Genomic DNA, 17,816 nt, shown 5'->3' on the forward strand with positions numbered 1-17,816 from the left:
CGCCATGATGCTTATTAGCTTCACAACAAAAAGATACCAACAGATGAGTCAGGTACTTAGATGTCAAGTCAATAATAGAGGAAAGGGGAGGTCTCCTCATATCTTCTGGTAAGACATAATATAATTCGAGCATTTTCTAAGTTTCAAATAATTATTAGATTGCACGCTCATTTTAGAGAAGGTAACCTCATGCATTGAAGTTTATCAACAAAAATCTTATTGTTGCCATAAAAGATTCTCGAGGACGGTGATTTAGTGAAGAATATGAAGAAAGGAGACAAACGCAAAGAGTAAATAGGAAGAGAAAAGGAAGAAGAAAAAAAGATCAAGCAAGATTTCAGCCAAAGGCGTTATTTTCTTCATTTTTTGCTGCCAATTCTGATATTTCTCACCAACTAAAAAAAGTAAAGTAAAAAATAAATAATAGTGTTGTTACATTTCCACCATTGAACAAAGATAAAGCGTGTCTACTTAGAATCTGTTCATTTATTTGTGTGAGCAGCACTAGTTCCATGTTGGAAAGACATTATAATACATAATAAGAATGTGTGTGTGTGTGTGTGTGTGTGTGATCAATGAAGATAAAATAATTCGATTTTGAGTCAAAGAAAGGGTCGGAAAAGTAGAAAAGGAACTCTGGACAGCTATGGGTCTTTATATTTTTAACCTGCTTTCCTCGCTTGTAAACTATGATTTTGATCCAACGCAATGCATATGCTCAACTTATTAAATCCCCAACATGATACACCCAGGCAATGATCAATATTTTATAAACTAGAAGTAAAGAGATAACCACTTGTTTTACCCCCTCTTCTCTCCTCTCCCGGGCGCTGCCGCATGAATAAATAGGTCAAAACCTGAAAACATGATTATGGGGAACTCAGAGTGCAAATCTGATTTTGATAAGTAAATCTATAGTACTTAAGTGATGAACTGAGTCATGATGCCCCACTTCACAATTAACCCAGCAAAATTTCTTCTAAGGTACCTCTGTGGTGGCTGGTGTGAGAAGGCTTCCTTTAAGTAAAATTGTAATAAACTCTAAAGGCAATTCTACAGTAGGCAAAACAAAATCACATCTGAACTAACACAAGCCCAACCCCATACTGGAAAATATTTATGCAAAATGATTGCAATTCATATATATAGAAATTTACCCCCTCTTCTCTCCTCTCCCGGGCGCTGCCGCATGAATAAATAGGTCAAAACCTGAAAACATGATTATGGGGAACTCAGAGTGCAAATCTGATTTTGATAAGTAAATCTATAGTACTTAAGTGATGAACTGAGTCATGATGCCCCACTTCACAATTAACCCAGCAAAATTTCTTCTAAGGTACCTCTGTGGTGGCTGGTGTGAGAAGGCTTCCTTTAAGTAAAATTGTAATAAACTCTAAAGGCAATTCTACAGTAGGCAAAACAAAATCACATCTGAACTAACACAAGCCCAACCCCATACTGGAAAATATTTATGCAAAATGATTGCAATTCATATATATAGAAATATATTGTTGGTTAAACCTTAGGATTGCAAAGATATTGAACTTGGAAAGAGTAATTTGCAAAAGCACACCATATATTCTATTTAAATGGCCTAGATGAATAGACATATGAAACAAAGTCAATAACAAAATGTAATAAAACGATCTTCCAACAAACAGTCATCAACAAAAGTTTTTAATAGCTACATCTAGAACATGAAGCAACTTATAAAGTTCTTTAAGAGGGCCCTGACCACAACTAGATCCAAGACCTAAAGTCACACTTCTAGGCATATAATAAGCATACCGACGAAAGCAATTACTCACTTTTAGGTTGTAAACATACAAAGATACTCATGAAAATCATTACCGAGAATGAGAGCGCATATCTTCTTCACTACCTCGTTTAATGCCTTCGACTATGCCTTTTGCTCTTCCTTCGACTGCCCTTATCATCAGAATCCGAATCTGAAGCCGACTCTGTATCAGACGAATCTGATGACGAGCTGTACTTTTTGTGCCTCCTCTTCTGCTGCTTCTTCTTTCTCCTCCTCCCCCTCCGCTCTTCCTCCGATTCCGATGATGAACTGTAACTCGAGCTACTCCCGGCCGAAGAATACTCAGACCCTGTCACTGACGATGAGTCACTTTCAGTCTCGAAAACAGAAGCCTCACTATTGTCGCTCTCCGTATCAGTACCCGCACGATGCTTCCTCTTGCTTTTCTTACTACTCTTTTCGCCCTTCTCCGCTTTAGGAGGAATATCAGGATTGTCCAACTCATACGAGACCGAAAGCTTCATCTTCAATTTAGGGTTTTTGAGTTGTTGGGTCCGAGAGGGGCGTGAAATATAGACGCGTTCGTTCTTGCATTCGAAGGTCCAATGACCAGGTTGGAAGCACTTTTGGCATTGAGAAGATGACCCCCCGATAGAAGACATCGAGGGTTTGAGGTCCTTTCTTTCACCCAATTTCACAGCCTTTTCAGTACTCATCAGATACATCTGACGCTTGGCTTCTTTACGTTCTTGCCATCGGCTCGGCCCTTCTTCCTTCTGCCCATATGCATTCACATTTCGAGCGGCAGCTGCAGCCGCACGCTCGGCCTGAGCACGGCTGAGACCCTTAGCAGCTGTCAATGCGGCCGCCTTGATCCGCTCGGACGCTACCTGAGCTTTCTCTTCTTTCTTGCTCGACATTACTCAAACTCGATACCCTAACCCTAAAAACCACAGAAAAACAAGAAGTTCCCAAAATCAGGATCGATTTATTTATATTTCTTCAGAACCCAGAACCTAAAACTGCACAAGTTCCTGATATCAGGATCGATTCAATTCCACTTCTTCAAAACACAGAAGGTGAAACTTCAAAGAACCCTAAAATTTCCAACATCAGGCCCTTAGTCCGCAACCTAAGATAAAAATTCATTATTTCTACAAGGCAAAAATGCCCAGATAATGTTTAAAAGCATTAACCTTTGGAAAAACAAAGAAAAATCCCTCCAAATCCAAACCCTAGCGCAAAAAGTGTGGGTTCGAGATCGGCTAATCCCTCCAAAACCAAGCAAACCCTAGCGCTAACAGTGTGGGTTCAAGATCGAAGGTTTTTTGCGTGTTTTAGGGTTTTTTACACCATAAGAATGATACCAAAAGCAATCAACGCCATGGAAACCCTAGAGAAAAAAAAATAAACATAAGGAATCGAAATACCTGCAAGATCACAGAGTAGAAACCGGAAAAGCCTTCTTCTCAGAGCAGACGGAGAAACTCTGTAAAACTTTGCAGTGTCGACCGAAAAGAGGCGATATTTCCATAGCTTTTTTAATTTTTATATAGAAGTATAGAAGTATGCGGCCCCTTGGGTCAATTACCATACGCGTTTTGTCCGATAGGGGATATCGACCGTCCATTTATGTGGACCCACTTTGATCAATCATGATACGATAATAGATTAATAGTCTCGACGGTTTGACCCGACCCGTACGGGTCCCGGTCAAACGGGCCGGGTCAAAAATGACCCGTAAAATTTACAGGTCACTAATCGCGGATCCGACCCCACCTGTACGGGCCAGGTCAACCCACGGGTCACCCGTTTTTTTTTCTTTTTGTTGGTATTATTCCCACACTATAATAGGATGATCCAAGCCATCCATGCGATGGACAATAACGTAAATAAGTTGAGCCCAAAAAATCATTTCCATAGGATGATCCTAGCCCTCTGATCTATGTAGGAATCACATACTATTATTTATGGAAAACCCCTATAGATCGGAGGGCTAGGATCATCCTAAGGATATCATTTTTGGGGCACAACCTATTTAAGTTGTGTTACATCGCATGGACGGTTTAGATCATCCTAAGATGTTGTCTATACAGTACAATCTGAAAAATACGGGATTATAAGGGCTTACACCATATAAAATCTAAATCACTTGGGTTTTTACAAGCACCCGCGGATCCACCGGGCCCAACCCAGTTTTGACGTGAGCCGTACGGGCCGGATCAAATTTCAAACGGGTCACTAACTAGTGACCTGGACCCTATAAATTACGGGCAGGGCGGGTGGACCCACGGGTCCGGGTCACTTTTTGCCAGGTCTAGATAATACTCAGATCAGCATACATTCTATTGACCCATGCGGTGATCCTGACCATCTTTATGGAGGGGCCTTTTTTTTTACCGAACAATTTTTAGAGGGTGAGCCTTGGTGCAAGGATAAGGTTGCTTCATTATGACCCAATGGTCACGGGTTCACGTCACGGAAAGAGCCTCTCTGCAAAGCAAGGGTAAGGCTGCGTACATCTAGCCCTCCCTATACCCCGCAATGGCGGGAGCCTCGTGCACTGGGCCACCCGAAAGTGTGCCAAAAAAATACTCAATGGGCTTAAGGTATTTGAATGGATCGTGACTAAGACATTGGTGGATCCATTATGAGTAAGTATCTATAACTGTAGAGGGACTGATTTACTTCACGTGGGAAGGATTAAGGGTCCTGGTTGCCACGCGCATGGGAGTTGGCTGTCCCGTGTTCGCTTACATAAAACATGAAACAACAAAAGAGTCCTACGCCACCTTAGTACTCATTTTAAGAGAAATTATATGATGACCGGGTGTAATAACGTACTCCCCTCCCTGTTTTTTGATAAAACAGCAGCTCACTTTTTGAGAATCTGCTGTCGGATTAAATATCAAGGGTGATACTGACTTTTGATAAAACAACAGCTTACTTTTTGAGAATCTACTGTTGGATCAAATATCAAGAGTGATATTTCCATCGTACCACCTTACTACCTTTACGGCTTTGTATGCCCATTCATCATATAATTTCTCCCTTTTTAAAACTCTAGGAATATTATTGACTTTGAAAAAAGAAATTTTGTTAAATTTGTTTTTGTCTATTATGGGAAACCATTTTTTTGGTTATTTGTAAATTCTCTTAGGCTCTGTTCACTTGCGTTCCCTGGAAAGTAAATCCCTAGAAAACAGCCTCTTTTTTCCCTGACAAGACCTTGACAAGACAGAATTCTAGTGTTCACTTGCTTTACACGGAAAATATAATTATACATGTGGAATTTCAGCAAGAAGTCAAAAATTAACATGGAAAAACCAATTTTCCCCCCTTTTAGGAATTTCATTTCCGACCAAAAACACACGGATTTCGTTTTCCTGAAAAACTAGTGCAAAAAGAAGGGCAAGCAGTTTCCCTGAAAACCTTTTCCTGCGCAAGTGAACATTCCAGGGAAACCTTTTCCTGCACAGATTCCCTAGATTTCTTTTCCTAATGCCACGTCAGATTCCCGGGAAACATTTTCTTTTCCTTTCCCGGAAAAACAAGTGAACAGGGCCTTAGGGGGTTAGGACACGGGGATTTTAGAATACTGTATTTCGTCAGAATTGTAGTTGGGAGACAAGAGAAGAAAGACAACAACCTCTTTCTGATTTCTAGCACTTCTTTCCGACAGCAAGAGAGCTGACGACCGTCCCATGTTTCCAGGTTTTAAAAATCGCAGGATGCGGGAGAGATTTCTAAAACCTGAATTTCTTACTTAAAATCCAAGAAACGCTGCCAGGTCAGCATACTAGTGTACATATACCATACATCGTGTGTGAAGCCATGGCTTGCAAATGGATTGATTAAACAAAAAGGATCAAGATCATGTGTGCGAAAAAAGAATCAACACAATTAATCCATTATCATGGGATTTATTAGGGTACCCTTACTCTTAAAACTCAATTTTCCATATTATTCTCTTACTCTTTTTGAGATTCCAAATTTACCCATAAAAGGAATTATTTTCCAAAAATTACCCTCATTTTTTTGGAAATTACAAATGTACAACCATGCAAGCTTACCCTTTGGGCCATGTATAGCAGCCAGGAAATTTTTTTCATGATAAATTAGTTAGGGGTAGGGCGGGTAGGGAGGAGAGAGATTTGAGAGGGCACGATTGGGATGAGGGTAATAAGTGGCCCAAAATAAGGAAAAAGAGTGCTCATTTTTCCCTACAAGTAGGTGGCTCAGGGCAAATCAACTGGACGGTCTAACTCAAACAAAGAAATCACAAATTTCCAATTCAACATTCAAAAACCCATACGTAAGAAAGCAACTGAAGAAGATAGATACTAGTAGTAGAGAAACCACTAATCCAAGAACCACCAAAAAGATGAAAAGCAAACTATTCTCAGAACATTGATCTACAAGTCCTAAGTCCTAACATTGCATGCATCTAATAGCCCACTTATGAAAATCTAACCAGGAATGTCTAGAAAATCCCAGCGAGAACATTGGCCGCCGTGGACAGAGCCGCTCCAGTGATGGCGCATTGAACAATCTGCTCATGGGAGGCACCTTCTGAGGTGAGTGCCAATGCTGCTCCTGTGACTGCCCCTGCAACAGCGCTATTTTTCTGCAGCAAATCGCAAACCACCCAGGTGTTAACAGTATCATTTATGAAATTCAAGAGTAGTAACATATAGACCATTGAAGTAACTTTTGATGAAAATGTTGAAGGTAATAAGATAAGAAATGAACTTACCCAATCATGGGCACCTCGGGCCTCCCTTAAGCCATATGTAAGACCAGAATACATGCCAGCAGCAAGTCCTGTGATAAAGCCTTGTTAGCTGATGTTTCTTTGAAGAGAAAAATGGATCTGGACATCCCTTAAAAGACCCGTTTTCGGGATGTGATTAGGGTTAGAGAAGTTATAGATCCAAATTCAAGATCAGCAAATGATGTCTGGACTCTGGACTCTGGATCATATTAAGGTCCAATGAATTAAGTGACTAGCAAGAGGGTGGATTATAGGGCCATGAGGCCATCTTTATAATTTTTACAAGATGGGTTAGTATAAATTATAAGTGTGATTCAACAATATGTAATAAATGTGCAAAATATTCACCCTCTACACTACGTATTATTAGATATTACAAGTTTTTTAAGGGAAATAGTATTTCCACCAATCTTAGGATCTCCACCCCTTCCTGTTTGTCTTTCCCTGAACCTTTATTTTCTGGAAAAGAAAACCAAGTAAAGGGCTGGAAATGCAGTCAAATTAAGAATTGAGCAGATCGCGACCTCGATCCATGGATCCACCCTTCTTTTTTTTTGTCAAATTAGGACAAACAAAAATGATTAAGCTTACCCCATTGCATTGATTCTTTCCCCGTATTCCTCACCTGAGAAAACAATAACAACAAAAGCCAGTTGCAATTCATCATGTAATGAGATATGACCCATTTTGATATAGAAGTATTCTACTCGTGCTTAAAAATCATAGCATGTGATATTCTTCACATTATTAGATAAAAGTAACTAAAGGAGATCCCTAATTCACAAAAAGTTTTGGACTTCCTACCATGGCTTCCAGGGATTTTGCACAAGTCTCTCCTGCAAAAGGCATAAGCAGTTATGAGAAGGGAAGAAACTGGAGAAACTGGCATAAAGAATAAAGAGTAAGATATGAAAGTGATATAACTATCAAAACAGGTGCAACTCTGGGAACTTAGAGTTCCTCTCTACATTTTCAAGTAGAGTTTTTTTTTTTTTTTTTGATGACATAGGGTATCCCCACCCCAATTTTTTGGGCGGGACTATTCCCTACGGATGAGAGCAATCACCCGTAGACCACGCACATCGGGTAAGCTCAGGGGATTCGAACTCGCGTTACTGGGGAGCATACCCATGACTTTAAGCCAAGACTGGAGGTGCAATACACTCAAAATTGCACTGGGAGGATGGATGCTACCATCCAAACTGGAAGGCTTGAATGTGTAGTAGTTCACGTTTTCAAATTTCTGATCAGAGATCATATGATGGAGATGATCCCATGATTCAACACACTGTAATTTTATGATTATTTTTAAGCCAGAAATCTGTTATATTTTAAAGGAAAATGATATTTCTATCCCCTTTCGCACATTTTCATCACTTTTGTTCTCTCTTCCTCAAAATGACCTTACTTCCAGGAAGAGATGAACAAATGAGATTGAAATGCAGCCATTTTAAGGATAAGACAGAGTGGGTGGAAATATCAAGTACCCTCTTATCAGATAATATTCGTAAGTACACAAGAGGGACAGCGAATTTTGCAGACCCCCTGGCCCCTACAGCTTTCTTAAATTTGATAGTGTAGGAAGCTTTTTTTAAGTACCTTTGAGTCCCGTCAGCCGTCTCTTTCTACCGGGGATTTCTTGTGGCATCCCATTTGAATCAACGCCGGCACCTGAAAATCCACCCATATTTTCTCAATATTATCTAAATCGTATGACTCGTGGACACATGCCGCTTGGTACGGACACGGAACATTGGAAACGGCAAATCCCCAAAATTTAGAAGTAGGGACACAGCTAAACATAAAGTATATATAATCATGATTTGTGGACAAGGATTCGTGTGTTGAGTTTCAACATGGACACCTCGACTTCGTAACCTAAAAATCTAGAATCAGTGACACACTCGTACACCTACACATATAAAACTATTAATGATTATCATAATTTGCAACATTATAAATATGATATTCATTTAACAAAGTAACAAATCTTAGGAATAATCAACTATAACTAAAACAAATATGAGACAGTCAAATAACACACACATCAATTTAATCTATTCTCTTTAGTCTCCAATATGCAATGAGGAGGAGGGACCAATTGGATATAATGAAAATAATATTGGAATAAGAGTTTGTTTAAGGTTTTCGGTTTAGGGGAGGGGACATTATAGCAAATATTAATTAAAGAAGAGGTAAAAGAAGAGTTTATAATTGTTGAGAAAATCCGCCGGGTAAAACAATTCGATCGTGCACAAATTAAACGGAAAAGTAAAATAATACAAGCAAGCACAAGATGAACACCAACATTTTACGTGGTTTGGCCAAGCCTACTCCACGGACAAGAAACACGATCTTCCACTATGAGAAAAACAATATACAAGGATTACAATGGATTAAACCCAAAACTCGCAACCCTTTCCTTGCTTCCCAAACCAAGACCGTACAAGAGAAAACCCAAGAGAAAACCCCAAGAGAAAAAACCCAAGAAGAAAAGCCAAGAGAAAAATCCAAGAAGAAAAGCCCACTTTCTCTTCTTTTTCTCTCTCATCTCTTTCTCTTTTTCACTCTCCTCTCTCAAGCCACACAAGAGACACTCACGTCTTCACTATTATACTTAGGTTTTCTAAGAAACCTAGAAGCAACACTTGCTATTTTGGCATATCAACCAAATGGGAATAAAACAAGAGAAATAAGATACTTTCCCTTTTTTCCTTCTTGCCTTCCCACCCAAGCAAGTCATGTGGGTGGGAAATAAGGCAACCTTCCCAACAATAATAAAAAAGAGTTAATAATAATAAAAAAAGGTAAACACAATATTCACTAATAAAACATTATAGCTCCATTTCTTACAACGTAAAAATGGAAGCAAAATTTATTTTATGTTCATTTTTATAACATAAAACAAATTTTACGTCCAGTTTTACATTGAAAGAAACGGAGCCTATGTCACAAACATGGTACAAAAACATGTCAAAACCGACACTTATAGCCGTCCATTTAAAAGTGTCAAAAGAAGTGTCGACACGCCACGTGTCAATAATAAATTCAAAGTGTCAGCTAAATCATAGTCTAAAACAACCTTCACAAGTAACAAGATTGCAACTGCAAGGTCTAGTACGGATAGGACAGAACTCGAAACTGGCACTATTTAAGGTAAGAATTCAACCTTAATTCCTAAGTTTCAACCTTGGGCCAGTTTTTCTTCAAAGATACATCACAAATCCACAAGGATTTGTGGAAAATTGTTTAGTAGTCTGCATTGACTACTTGAATCTATGCCTCATTCATTGAGGCTAGCTATGATACTCTCTGCCAACATGATAATGAAGTGATAGCAACTAGACTGCCCTCATTCGTCATTTTCAATTTCAGAATTAAAAAAACTGATGGATGATTCATCATTTTCTCAGTTTCTATGAAAATCTTGTGAGTGATTCAAAATTATTGAAAAAGACGTTGTAGAGAAAACAGAACCCACATCCTTTCCATGCCTTTTGTAGTGTTTATTAAGAAATAAGCACTATTTATTTTAATTTTACTCAGTGTGAATTGATGATTTACCACTATTTAATAAATGTTTTAATCTAAATTAGGATTTTCATTATAAAAGTAGGAAGAATCTGTTTTATTTTACTTTTTGTTAGCGGATTCGATCCATCTCCTCAACGTGTTTTAAATTAATAAAGGGATTTTTGCATATAAATCCTAATTTGCAAATGATTTCCCCAACAAGAGATTGACATATTAAATGGCAAAACAATTCAACTTCCTTATAGATGTTTCCGGAAATGTCCCTAAATATTACATTGAACTTTTCTAAGCAAAAAAAAAAATCCATTCTTTCAGGGTTACTTAAAAGGGCATTTTTGTCCACTTGGGAAATTTTTTTTTTAAAAAAAATCATAATTCAAAGTAACAGCCCCAGGTCCTTTACTCCTTTTTAGGACCTGTTCGTTTGAGATTGTGGGCACCCCAAATCCGATAGTGGGACCCAAAATTAGATTAGCATACCCAAACGAACAGGGCATTAGCATATTGATTTATCTGTAAAAATCCCAATAATAAATTATTAATTACGTTATCAGCGAAAAGTAGTAGGGTGCAAATGGTATTTCCACCCATCTCTTTTTTTTCACAAGGGTATTTTCGTAATAATCTCATACAAAAACATATATTAAAGAAAAAGCACAGACCTTCGACCGCGGTAAGATACGCCTCCCGCGCGACAGCTTGAACCGCCCCGATCTATTAAAAAAAAAAGCAAACAGAAACCCTAAAACAAGAGAAGAAGAAGAAGAAGGAGAAAAGTCGATGGAAAAAAGGAAAGTACCCCTGCAGCTTTGACGAAGCTCTCGAACATTCTATTGAGGAGTGGATGGCCGAGATCGAAGAATCCATCCTTGTCAAAGCTTCGGAGCTCGTCCAGGAGTGATCGATTAGTGCTCATCTTTGGTTTTTTTTCTGCAAACCAAACAGAGATACAGAAAAGCGAGAAATGGAAATCCAAGGAAAGATGAAGAGGACGAAAATGTTTGAGTGAAGAAATGAAGGCGCGAGAGATATATATGGAGAGAGAGAGAGAAGGGCTGAAGAAAAGTTCTTGGGAGGGAGGAGGCGTCGACACGTGGCTGACTGATGCTTCGTGGCGCGTTATACAAAGAGCAATGCAAGACGTGGCAGAAGGCTATTGATATTGGCACTATCATGTTTTGATAATTCTACTGACTCATCTTGTCTTTTATAATTCAAACAGCTGCAAAAGGACAAGCTGAGTTTGTGCAATTATTAAAAGATAGTAGTGGCAATATCAGTACCATAAAAGAAAAGAAACACTTTTGTTTCTCTCCCCTAACCAATTAGAGATTAAAAAAAGAGGTTTGAAATTTTCACTTGTCCACAAACTATCACTCTGGGTCAATGCCTGGAAAATGACTTTAACTAGTGTTAATTCAGATAAGGAGGAGTGGCTGATAGTCACTGTTGGGATCCAATGGTAGCAGGCAAGTTTTGGGTCTCACTATGTGAAATCAAGGCCATTAATCTTGTAGAAATCAAAACCACAACTATAAATTGAGAGAATCAAAGAATTAAGACTTCATTGGCATTAAGCTTTGTGTGGAGTATTAGAAGACAGATTATAGCTATATCCCTCTTGCTGTTCTGCTCTGGGCTGATTAATATCAGTTGGTGGGTGTGGAAACAAATCAGACTCTTACTGAGGTGAATATCATATACACTGGATGTTCAGAGTATGTGATCATTCCAGCAACCCTGAAAAAATGGAGAGATGCATGGCAAAATAAGTAGTAGGAAACAAGGATCTGCCTTTCCAATTAATTAAGCCACCAGTGTAATGTCATCTCAACATAAAGATTCCCACCAAATCTAATGTACAGTAGTCTCCAAATGAGGAGTTACACAGCCAGTGGAGATACAGCTTACATCTGGTATTTTATGCTGAGACCACCCTTCTTTCACCTGAATTCCGACAAAAACTCAACCAAAACCCTACAAAATTTTACAAAGATGAGAGGAAAACACAGGGAAATGCAAGCTTGGAGCCCTTCTAACAGCTCACAAAGATATGGCATGGCATGAGAAAAGTAGAAATATTAGACTGAATGTTTTACATAAAACAATATGTCCGATGACGGCCTAGACAAACCAATGAATGAGAGACCGTATTCATGGATTTTGGCTGTTTTGTGTTGAGATATTAATCAGATTTCGGCCACAGATAGGAAAGCAACTTGTGCACATAGGCCTCTTAATTATCAGTAAGTTGCTGTCGTAAATCAGCCATTTCCCAACTTGTCCATGTGTCTTGTTTTGAAAATGAAGCAGCTGAATCTGCAACCTTGATTTCTTCAGCTCCGATTATAATATCTAACGATGTAAGATGTAAACAGGATCATCGAACTGAATATGGTTCTGAACCGGTAACATTTGCACTGTTGACGCCCATCTCTGATGGAGTGCTATTGATTGGCATTAGTGGACCATCCTCCGCACTTAACTGTCTGGTGTCTGGAGTGTTGGGTGAGCAATTAGAACAATTTTTTGAAAGTATGAGTTCCTTTCCACTATGAAGTTCATTTGAACCACTGTTTGTGTCTGCGGTGTGAGGATTATTAGGCATTGCCGATTTTTTACCAGATGAATTGACGTGAGTTAAAGTAGAACAGCCAACAGAGACAGCAGCCGCATTTCCATTATCCAGCCTGCTTTTCTTTGTTATCCCAAGCTCTTCATTGTTGCTGTTGGCACTAGAAGATTTACGTTTCGACTTGGGAGAGTCTGTCACTCTGTCACCTCCAGTGGAATTTTCCTGCCTACTCCCAGATGGTGAATTGTAGTCTTCATCATCTTCGTCGTCATCATAGTCAACAAGCCCACAAGACCCAGGTCTACAAAATGAAGAAGACAAGATATATAGATGAACAATGGAAACAACACAGATGTAGAGAGCAAGAGTGTGGGAGCACCAATTTCAATACCTAAATGATGGGTAGCTGGCACTGGTTCCATTGGGCAGAGCAGGAGATGGTTGATTATGAGTATGTGAAGCACGGGCAGATGCAGAATCTTCTTCATCGCTGATAAAACATCAAGTTAGTGGCTAGAAGGCCCATGAGGAGATCATTTAGGCCCTGTTCGTTTTAGATTTTGACAACCGATTGTCAGTCCAAAACCTATTATTGGACTCAAATTAAATGTAAATTTGAGTCCAATAACAGGTTTTGGACTGATAATCGGTTGTCAAAATCTAAAACGTACGGCCCATTATACAAGAACCACTATAATAATAGGTACAAACCTATCCTCATTGAAGTAGTCCTCTTCTTCCTTCTCAAGTGCACGGTCCTCAACCCTCTTTCGGGGGTCTACCGTGTTATTAATCGTGTTTCTTGTTTCACCATTTTCTAGGCACTATTAAAACATAACAGGGTCAGGAATTGGGAAGAAGTGAGCTGAAAGAGTAAAGCTGCTTAAATAGAATCCCCGAGAACTTGTACATAAAGACGAGGAAGTGCATAATCAGAGGAACGAGTAATTTAATCGTTTCTACTAGAAAAATAATGCCGTTTGCCTTTACTTGTTTTTAGCTTGTGCAACCATGATTTACATCTTCACTACCTAACAAAACATAATCCAATAAAAGAAAATCTCTACCTGCTCATATTTAACTTTTAGTGCATGAATGGTTCCCAAATACTCAAACTTTGCTAACTGATCCCAGAAACAACCAACTATGTAGAAAATTAAGGTTTTGAGGTTTTCCTGCACGAAATAAATAAGACAGTGAAAAGACAAAGAAATAACTTTATGTACATAAAATAAAAATACAGGAGAGAACCAAGAGGCAAAAGAGAGAGAAGCACCTTACAGATATACTCTAGAAGTTCAAGAACCGCGGAATTCAGCAGATTATAACGATTACCATTACAAATAAAAGCCTCTACAACTGGTTTCAAGAGGTTGTTCTTAACGATATGACGGATTAGATGCTCATCCTGCAAATTAGCAGAAAATCAACATCATTTCATCCACCAAAAAAATTAAAAAGCAGAAAATGAATAAATGGCAATCCTAATAATATACAGCAAAAATTAAAGACTACATGATCCACAAACAGTTAATTAATGCAGAAACAAAGTTACATTGTTGCAAGTTGTATACTGAGTTAATTACACCAGCTAGCTCAACTTGGCTGGGATGTCAGCTAGTTACATCAGATATCTGAGAACCATGTTCAACAGTCTATGTACAGTTTTTTGTCAAGCTTGGTAAAATTTCAAAAACTTTATCCCAGGCCCAAAAGTTCAAGAGACCTTACTACCTCTTGAAAAAATTAGGAAATCACCTGTTTCACTTGGTGAAAATGCCAATAAGGCTTGCAGTTGGGAGCAGAGAAGATGTTTCACAGAATGAAACCAGATATTGGGTATGTATGTAGAACTGATATGTATTACATTTACTCAAACTGTTCTATAAATTCATTCTTCAAAGAGTTAGTAACAGAAACGAAATCCATCAAAACCAACAAACGAATAAAACAATCCTTACAAGTATTAGGCTAGATAAGGAGAACACGAAAGACAGAAGAAGGTGTCACTCCAATGGAGAAAACCAGATTGTAATGAAATTCAATCGAACAGTACCGATGGAAAAACCCTGCTCAACTGCAAATTCTTGATTTCTGTTGGCCTAGGCTGGTTATTGGACCCGGATCGGAGGTTGGACGCATGGTCCTAGGCCTTGTGCCGGCAATGCCCCCGGTCTAGACTCTTAATAAAGATAATGGTAGCGCCTTTCCCATCAGCAATTGCTTTCGGGATAGTTGGCAAGCGCCATGATCCTACAAAGTGGTATCAGAGCCGAGCCTCAGGTTCGAGTCCCCCAGGGTCATTGTTGGGGAGGGGGATTGTTGGCCTAGGCGGGTTACCGGACCCAGATCGGAGGTTGGCTGCGTGGTCCTAGGCCTTATGCCAACAATGGCCCCTGGTCTCGACTCTTAATAAAGATAATGGTAGCGCCTTTCCCATTAGCAATTGCTTTTGTCGAGTATAGAATAAATGAAGTTTTGATTTGGTGGGATAGTTGGTAAGCACCACGATCCTACAACTTCTATTTTGATCAAAAGAAATTTTTCTAAGGCATTAAGAAAACTCCTAAATCCCATCTCCCAAAATAAAAGGCTGAAGTGAGTAAGAAAACCTATTTGGACCTTCGTGAGAAGTCCTAACTTTCTATTCCTGAACCTAAATCAGACTACAAGATACTTTTCTAAGTGAAAACAGCAATCCAAGTCAAATTCAGAATAACCAAGGCCCCAAAACTATCACATTTTAACATGATAGGGGCCCAGAAACTTAAACAAAAATAAAATAAAATAAAATCTCCATAAACTACATTAAGATCACCCTCAAATTTTAAGACCTGGAATCTGGGGCTCGCTGCAGATGTCACCAGTATGGTCCAGACCAAGGCCCTAATTCCATTTTCTGGTATTTGAGTGAGCCAGATCCCACCCTCCATTTCCCAGACGGTAGAGCCTTTTTGATAGGGCTGAGGCTCTTTTTACTCTCGATTAGGAACAAAATTACTTATACAAGGGGATTCTTAAGCAACATCAAGTAGGTGTTTGATCCTAACGAGATTAAGCGAACCAGCCTCATCAAAGAGATTAGGGATTTTGAGATTGACATCAACCATTGGCACTTCAGTAAATTATACTACGTGAAAATTCAATGAGGTCAGACATTTATGTATTGTGAAAACTTGCCACCTAATGTATTTTAATTCTCTTCTGTTTTCTCGATAGAAGAATTATTTAGCCAAAACATTGACATGTATGTTTATACACTTTCAAAAACTCCCAGAGTCAATGATTGACTCGCCCAAGTCAACTCTTTGTGAGCCAAGTTAAAATTGACTGAGTCGAATCGGATTTACCTTGGCAGAGTTCTCGCCTAAGTCCAAGTTTTGCACTACCAAGTCAATCAAAAACTCCTGCGACTTGCCCGAGTTAACGAAAAATTGACTGAGTCAACTCGATTTTACCTACTAAGTCAATCAAAAACTTATTTGACTCACCCGAGTCAAATGAAAAGTTGCTTGCATTAGCCAACCCATCTGATTCAACACATTTTTATCTTGGGCATGAACTCATCCAAGCATAGGTTTAGAACTCCGCATCATCATGGACTCCCCCGAGTCGACTCCCGTTTACCTTGGCCGCATTCCACACTTCGCCGCCATGTTCCGCGTTTTGCCCTACAGAGTCAATAAAAACTCCTTTTGACTCTCCCGAATTTTGACCGCATCAACCGAGTACTTAGGAGTGTCAATCGAGCACTCGGCCGCGTCGACTAGGATTTTCTTCAGCCGCATTCCGCACTGCGTCCACGTTTTTAAACACCGCATCCAAACAGTTTTAAAACTCCACACGCCATCGTGGACTCCCCAAGTCGACTCCCTTTTCCCTTGGCCGTGTTCTGCCTTTTGCCCTACAGAGTCGATAAAAGTTCCTTTGACTCTCCCGAGTTATGACCGCGTCAACTGAGTACTCAGCCGTGTCAACCGAGTACTCGACCGGGTCGTGCCGAGTTGACTAGTATTTTCTTCAACCACGTTTTGACCTGCATCTGCGTTTTGAAACACTAATCCAAGCCTGAGATTTTAAACAATGCCTTCCTGTAAAAGTTAGATAGTGGAAGACTAATAGAAGAACAATATAAGGCAAAGGTAAAACCAATGCTTGAAGGAAATGTGCTCAAGCAACAGAAGCGATGCTGATTCAAATGAAAGAAACATGGCATGCATGGGTATAATTGGGCCCAGGGAGAGCATACGAAGCTGATGAAGCCAAATGGTCACAAAAAAATTGTCCAAGCTTCACAGAGAATGATAACTTGATAACCATACGAGTGGCACTGACCACGATAAATGAGGATATTGGAGACTTAGAGAGAGGCCTTGTACGAACGCTGACATCAGGACATGCTACCAATGGTGAGGCAGAGTTGACAAAACAGTTGTTGGGTAAAGGAAACACAAGGAAGATGGAATCGAGATACATTGGCAAAACTGTTAGATGCATGTCATTGATGCAAAACAACAACTTCCGAGTCCATTGATTTGCACTGATGCGATTCAGAAAAATATTCACAAAAAAAACCAAATAATCTCTACTGGAAAATTTCAAATAAAATTTATCACGGAATAAAAGACTTTCTAACTAGGAAACTGCCCAAATAAATGATAGGAACCAAACTAATAAATGGTAGTTATGGCAGCATGTTAAACCAATATCCACAATGTTAAAATGCTTTTTGAGCAACTATCTCGTTTGAACTTTGAAGGCAAAACATTATCGAAACTTCTCATTTGATAGGCGAAAGGCCTAGGCAAAACAACCATTGCCTGAGGAATGCAAAGTAGAGATAAATGATTATGGTTTATTCATAAACTCATACAGAGATTGTTTTTGCGAGGAAATGAAGGCTAGAATGCCCTTTGTGGCAAATCTTGAACAAGAAACTTCTAGATTTCCCAAGAGTTCTTTTTCCTTGGATCAAGTAAATTTGTCAAAGACAAGAAACTCAACCCGCCAAGAGGCACCACAACAGAGAGGACCCAGGGTAACTCACACAACTTTCAAAATTTTTTATCAAGATGACACAGTATCCTTACGACATAATCAAGACCCAAGCTGAAATCATGGAAAAACTATTGCCTGTTATGTTGATAGGTCAAGAAGGCGGATGCAAGGAGAAG

At 39.2% G+C, this 17,816-nt stretch overlaps 3 protein-coding genes across 3 annotated transcripts in view; all 3 read right to left on the bottom strand.

The window, feature by feature from the left end:
• Window positions 1-1,611: 1,611 nt before the first annotated feature.
• Window positions 1,612-3,345, bottom strand: LOC143853072 (zinc knuckle (CCHC-type) family protein). The gene is made up of 2 exons (XM_077362795.1): window positions 3,190-3,345; window positions 1,612-2,702 (listed from the first exon to the last, which is right to left on the bottom strand). The coding sequence occupies exon 2, from the start codon at window positions 2,677-2,679 to the stop codon at window positions 1,888-1,890; it is 792 nt and encodes a 263-aa protein (XP_077218910.1). The 5' UTR covers window positions 2,680-2,702; window positions 3,190-3,345; the 3' UTR covers window positions 1,612-1,887.
• Window positions 3,346-6,025: 2,680 nt separating this feature from the next.
• On the bottom strand, window positions 6,026-11,091 carry ATOEP16-2 (Mitochondrial import inner membrane translocase subunit Tim17/Tim22/Tim23 family protein). Its single transcript, XM_077362531.1, has 7 exons — window positions 10,867-11,091; window positions 10,730-10,781; window positions 8,133-8,204; window positions 7,338-7,369; window positions 7,125-7,158; window positions 6,516-6,583; window positions 6,026-6,386 (listed from the first exon to the last, which is right to left on the bottom strand). Exons 1-7 carry the CDS (start codon window positions 10,981-10,983, stop codon window positions 6,243-6,245), a joined length of 519 nt encoding a protein of 172 aa, XP_077218646.1. The 5' UTR covers window positions 10,984-11,091; the 3' UTR covers window positions 6,026-6,242.
• A 749-nt stretch (window positions 11,092-11,840) lies between these two features.
• The window catches only part of LOC143853553 (uncharacterized), a 65,300-nt gene continuing 59,324 nt past the window's right edge, over window positions 11,841-17,816 (bottom strand). Inside the window, exons 21-25 of the mRNA XM_077363363.1 lie at window positions 13,919-14,050; window positions 13,710-13,817; window positions 13,354-13,466; window positions 13,034-13,132; window positions 11,841-12,943 (exon numbers count right to left, since the gene is read on the bottom strand). Coding sequence (XP_077219478.1) covers window positions 12,448-12,943; window positions 13,034-13,132; window positions 13,354-13,466; window positions 13,710-13,817; window positions 13,919-14,050 — 948 coding nt within the window. The 3' untranslated portion in view covers window positions 11,841-12,447. The remainder of the gene's footprint in view (window positions 12,944-13,033; window positions 13,133-13,353; window positions 13,467-13,709; window positions 13,818-13,918; window positions 14,051-17,816) is intronic.

Source organism: Tasmannia lanceolata, unplaced genomic scaffold (assembly GCF_043159265.1).
Source record: "Tasmannia lanceolata isolate RefF3 unplaced genomic scaffold, GAP_Taslan_0.1 ptg000019l, whole genome shotgun sequence".
Taxonomy (NCBI): domain Eukaryota; kingdom Viridiplantae; phylum Streptophyta; class Magnoliopsida; order Canellales; family Winteraceae; genus Tasmannia; species Tasmannia lanceolata.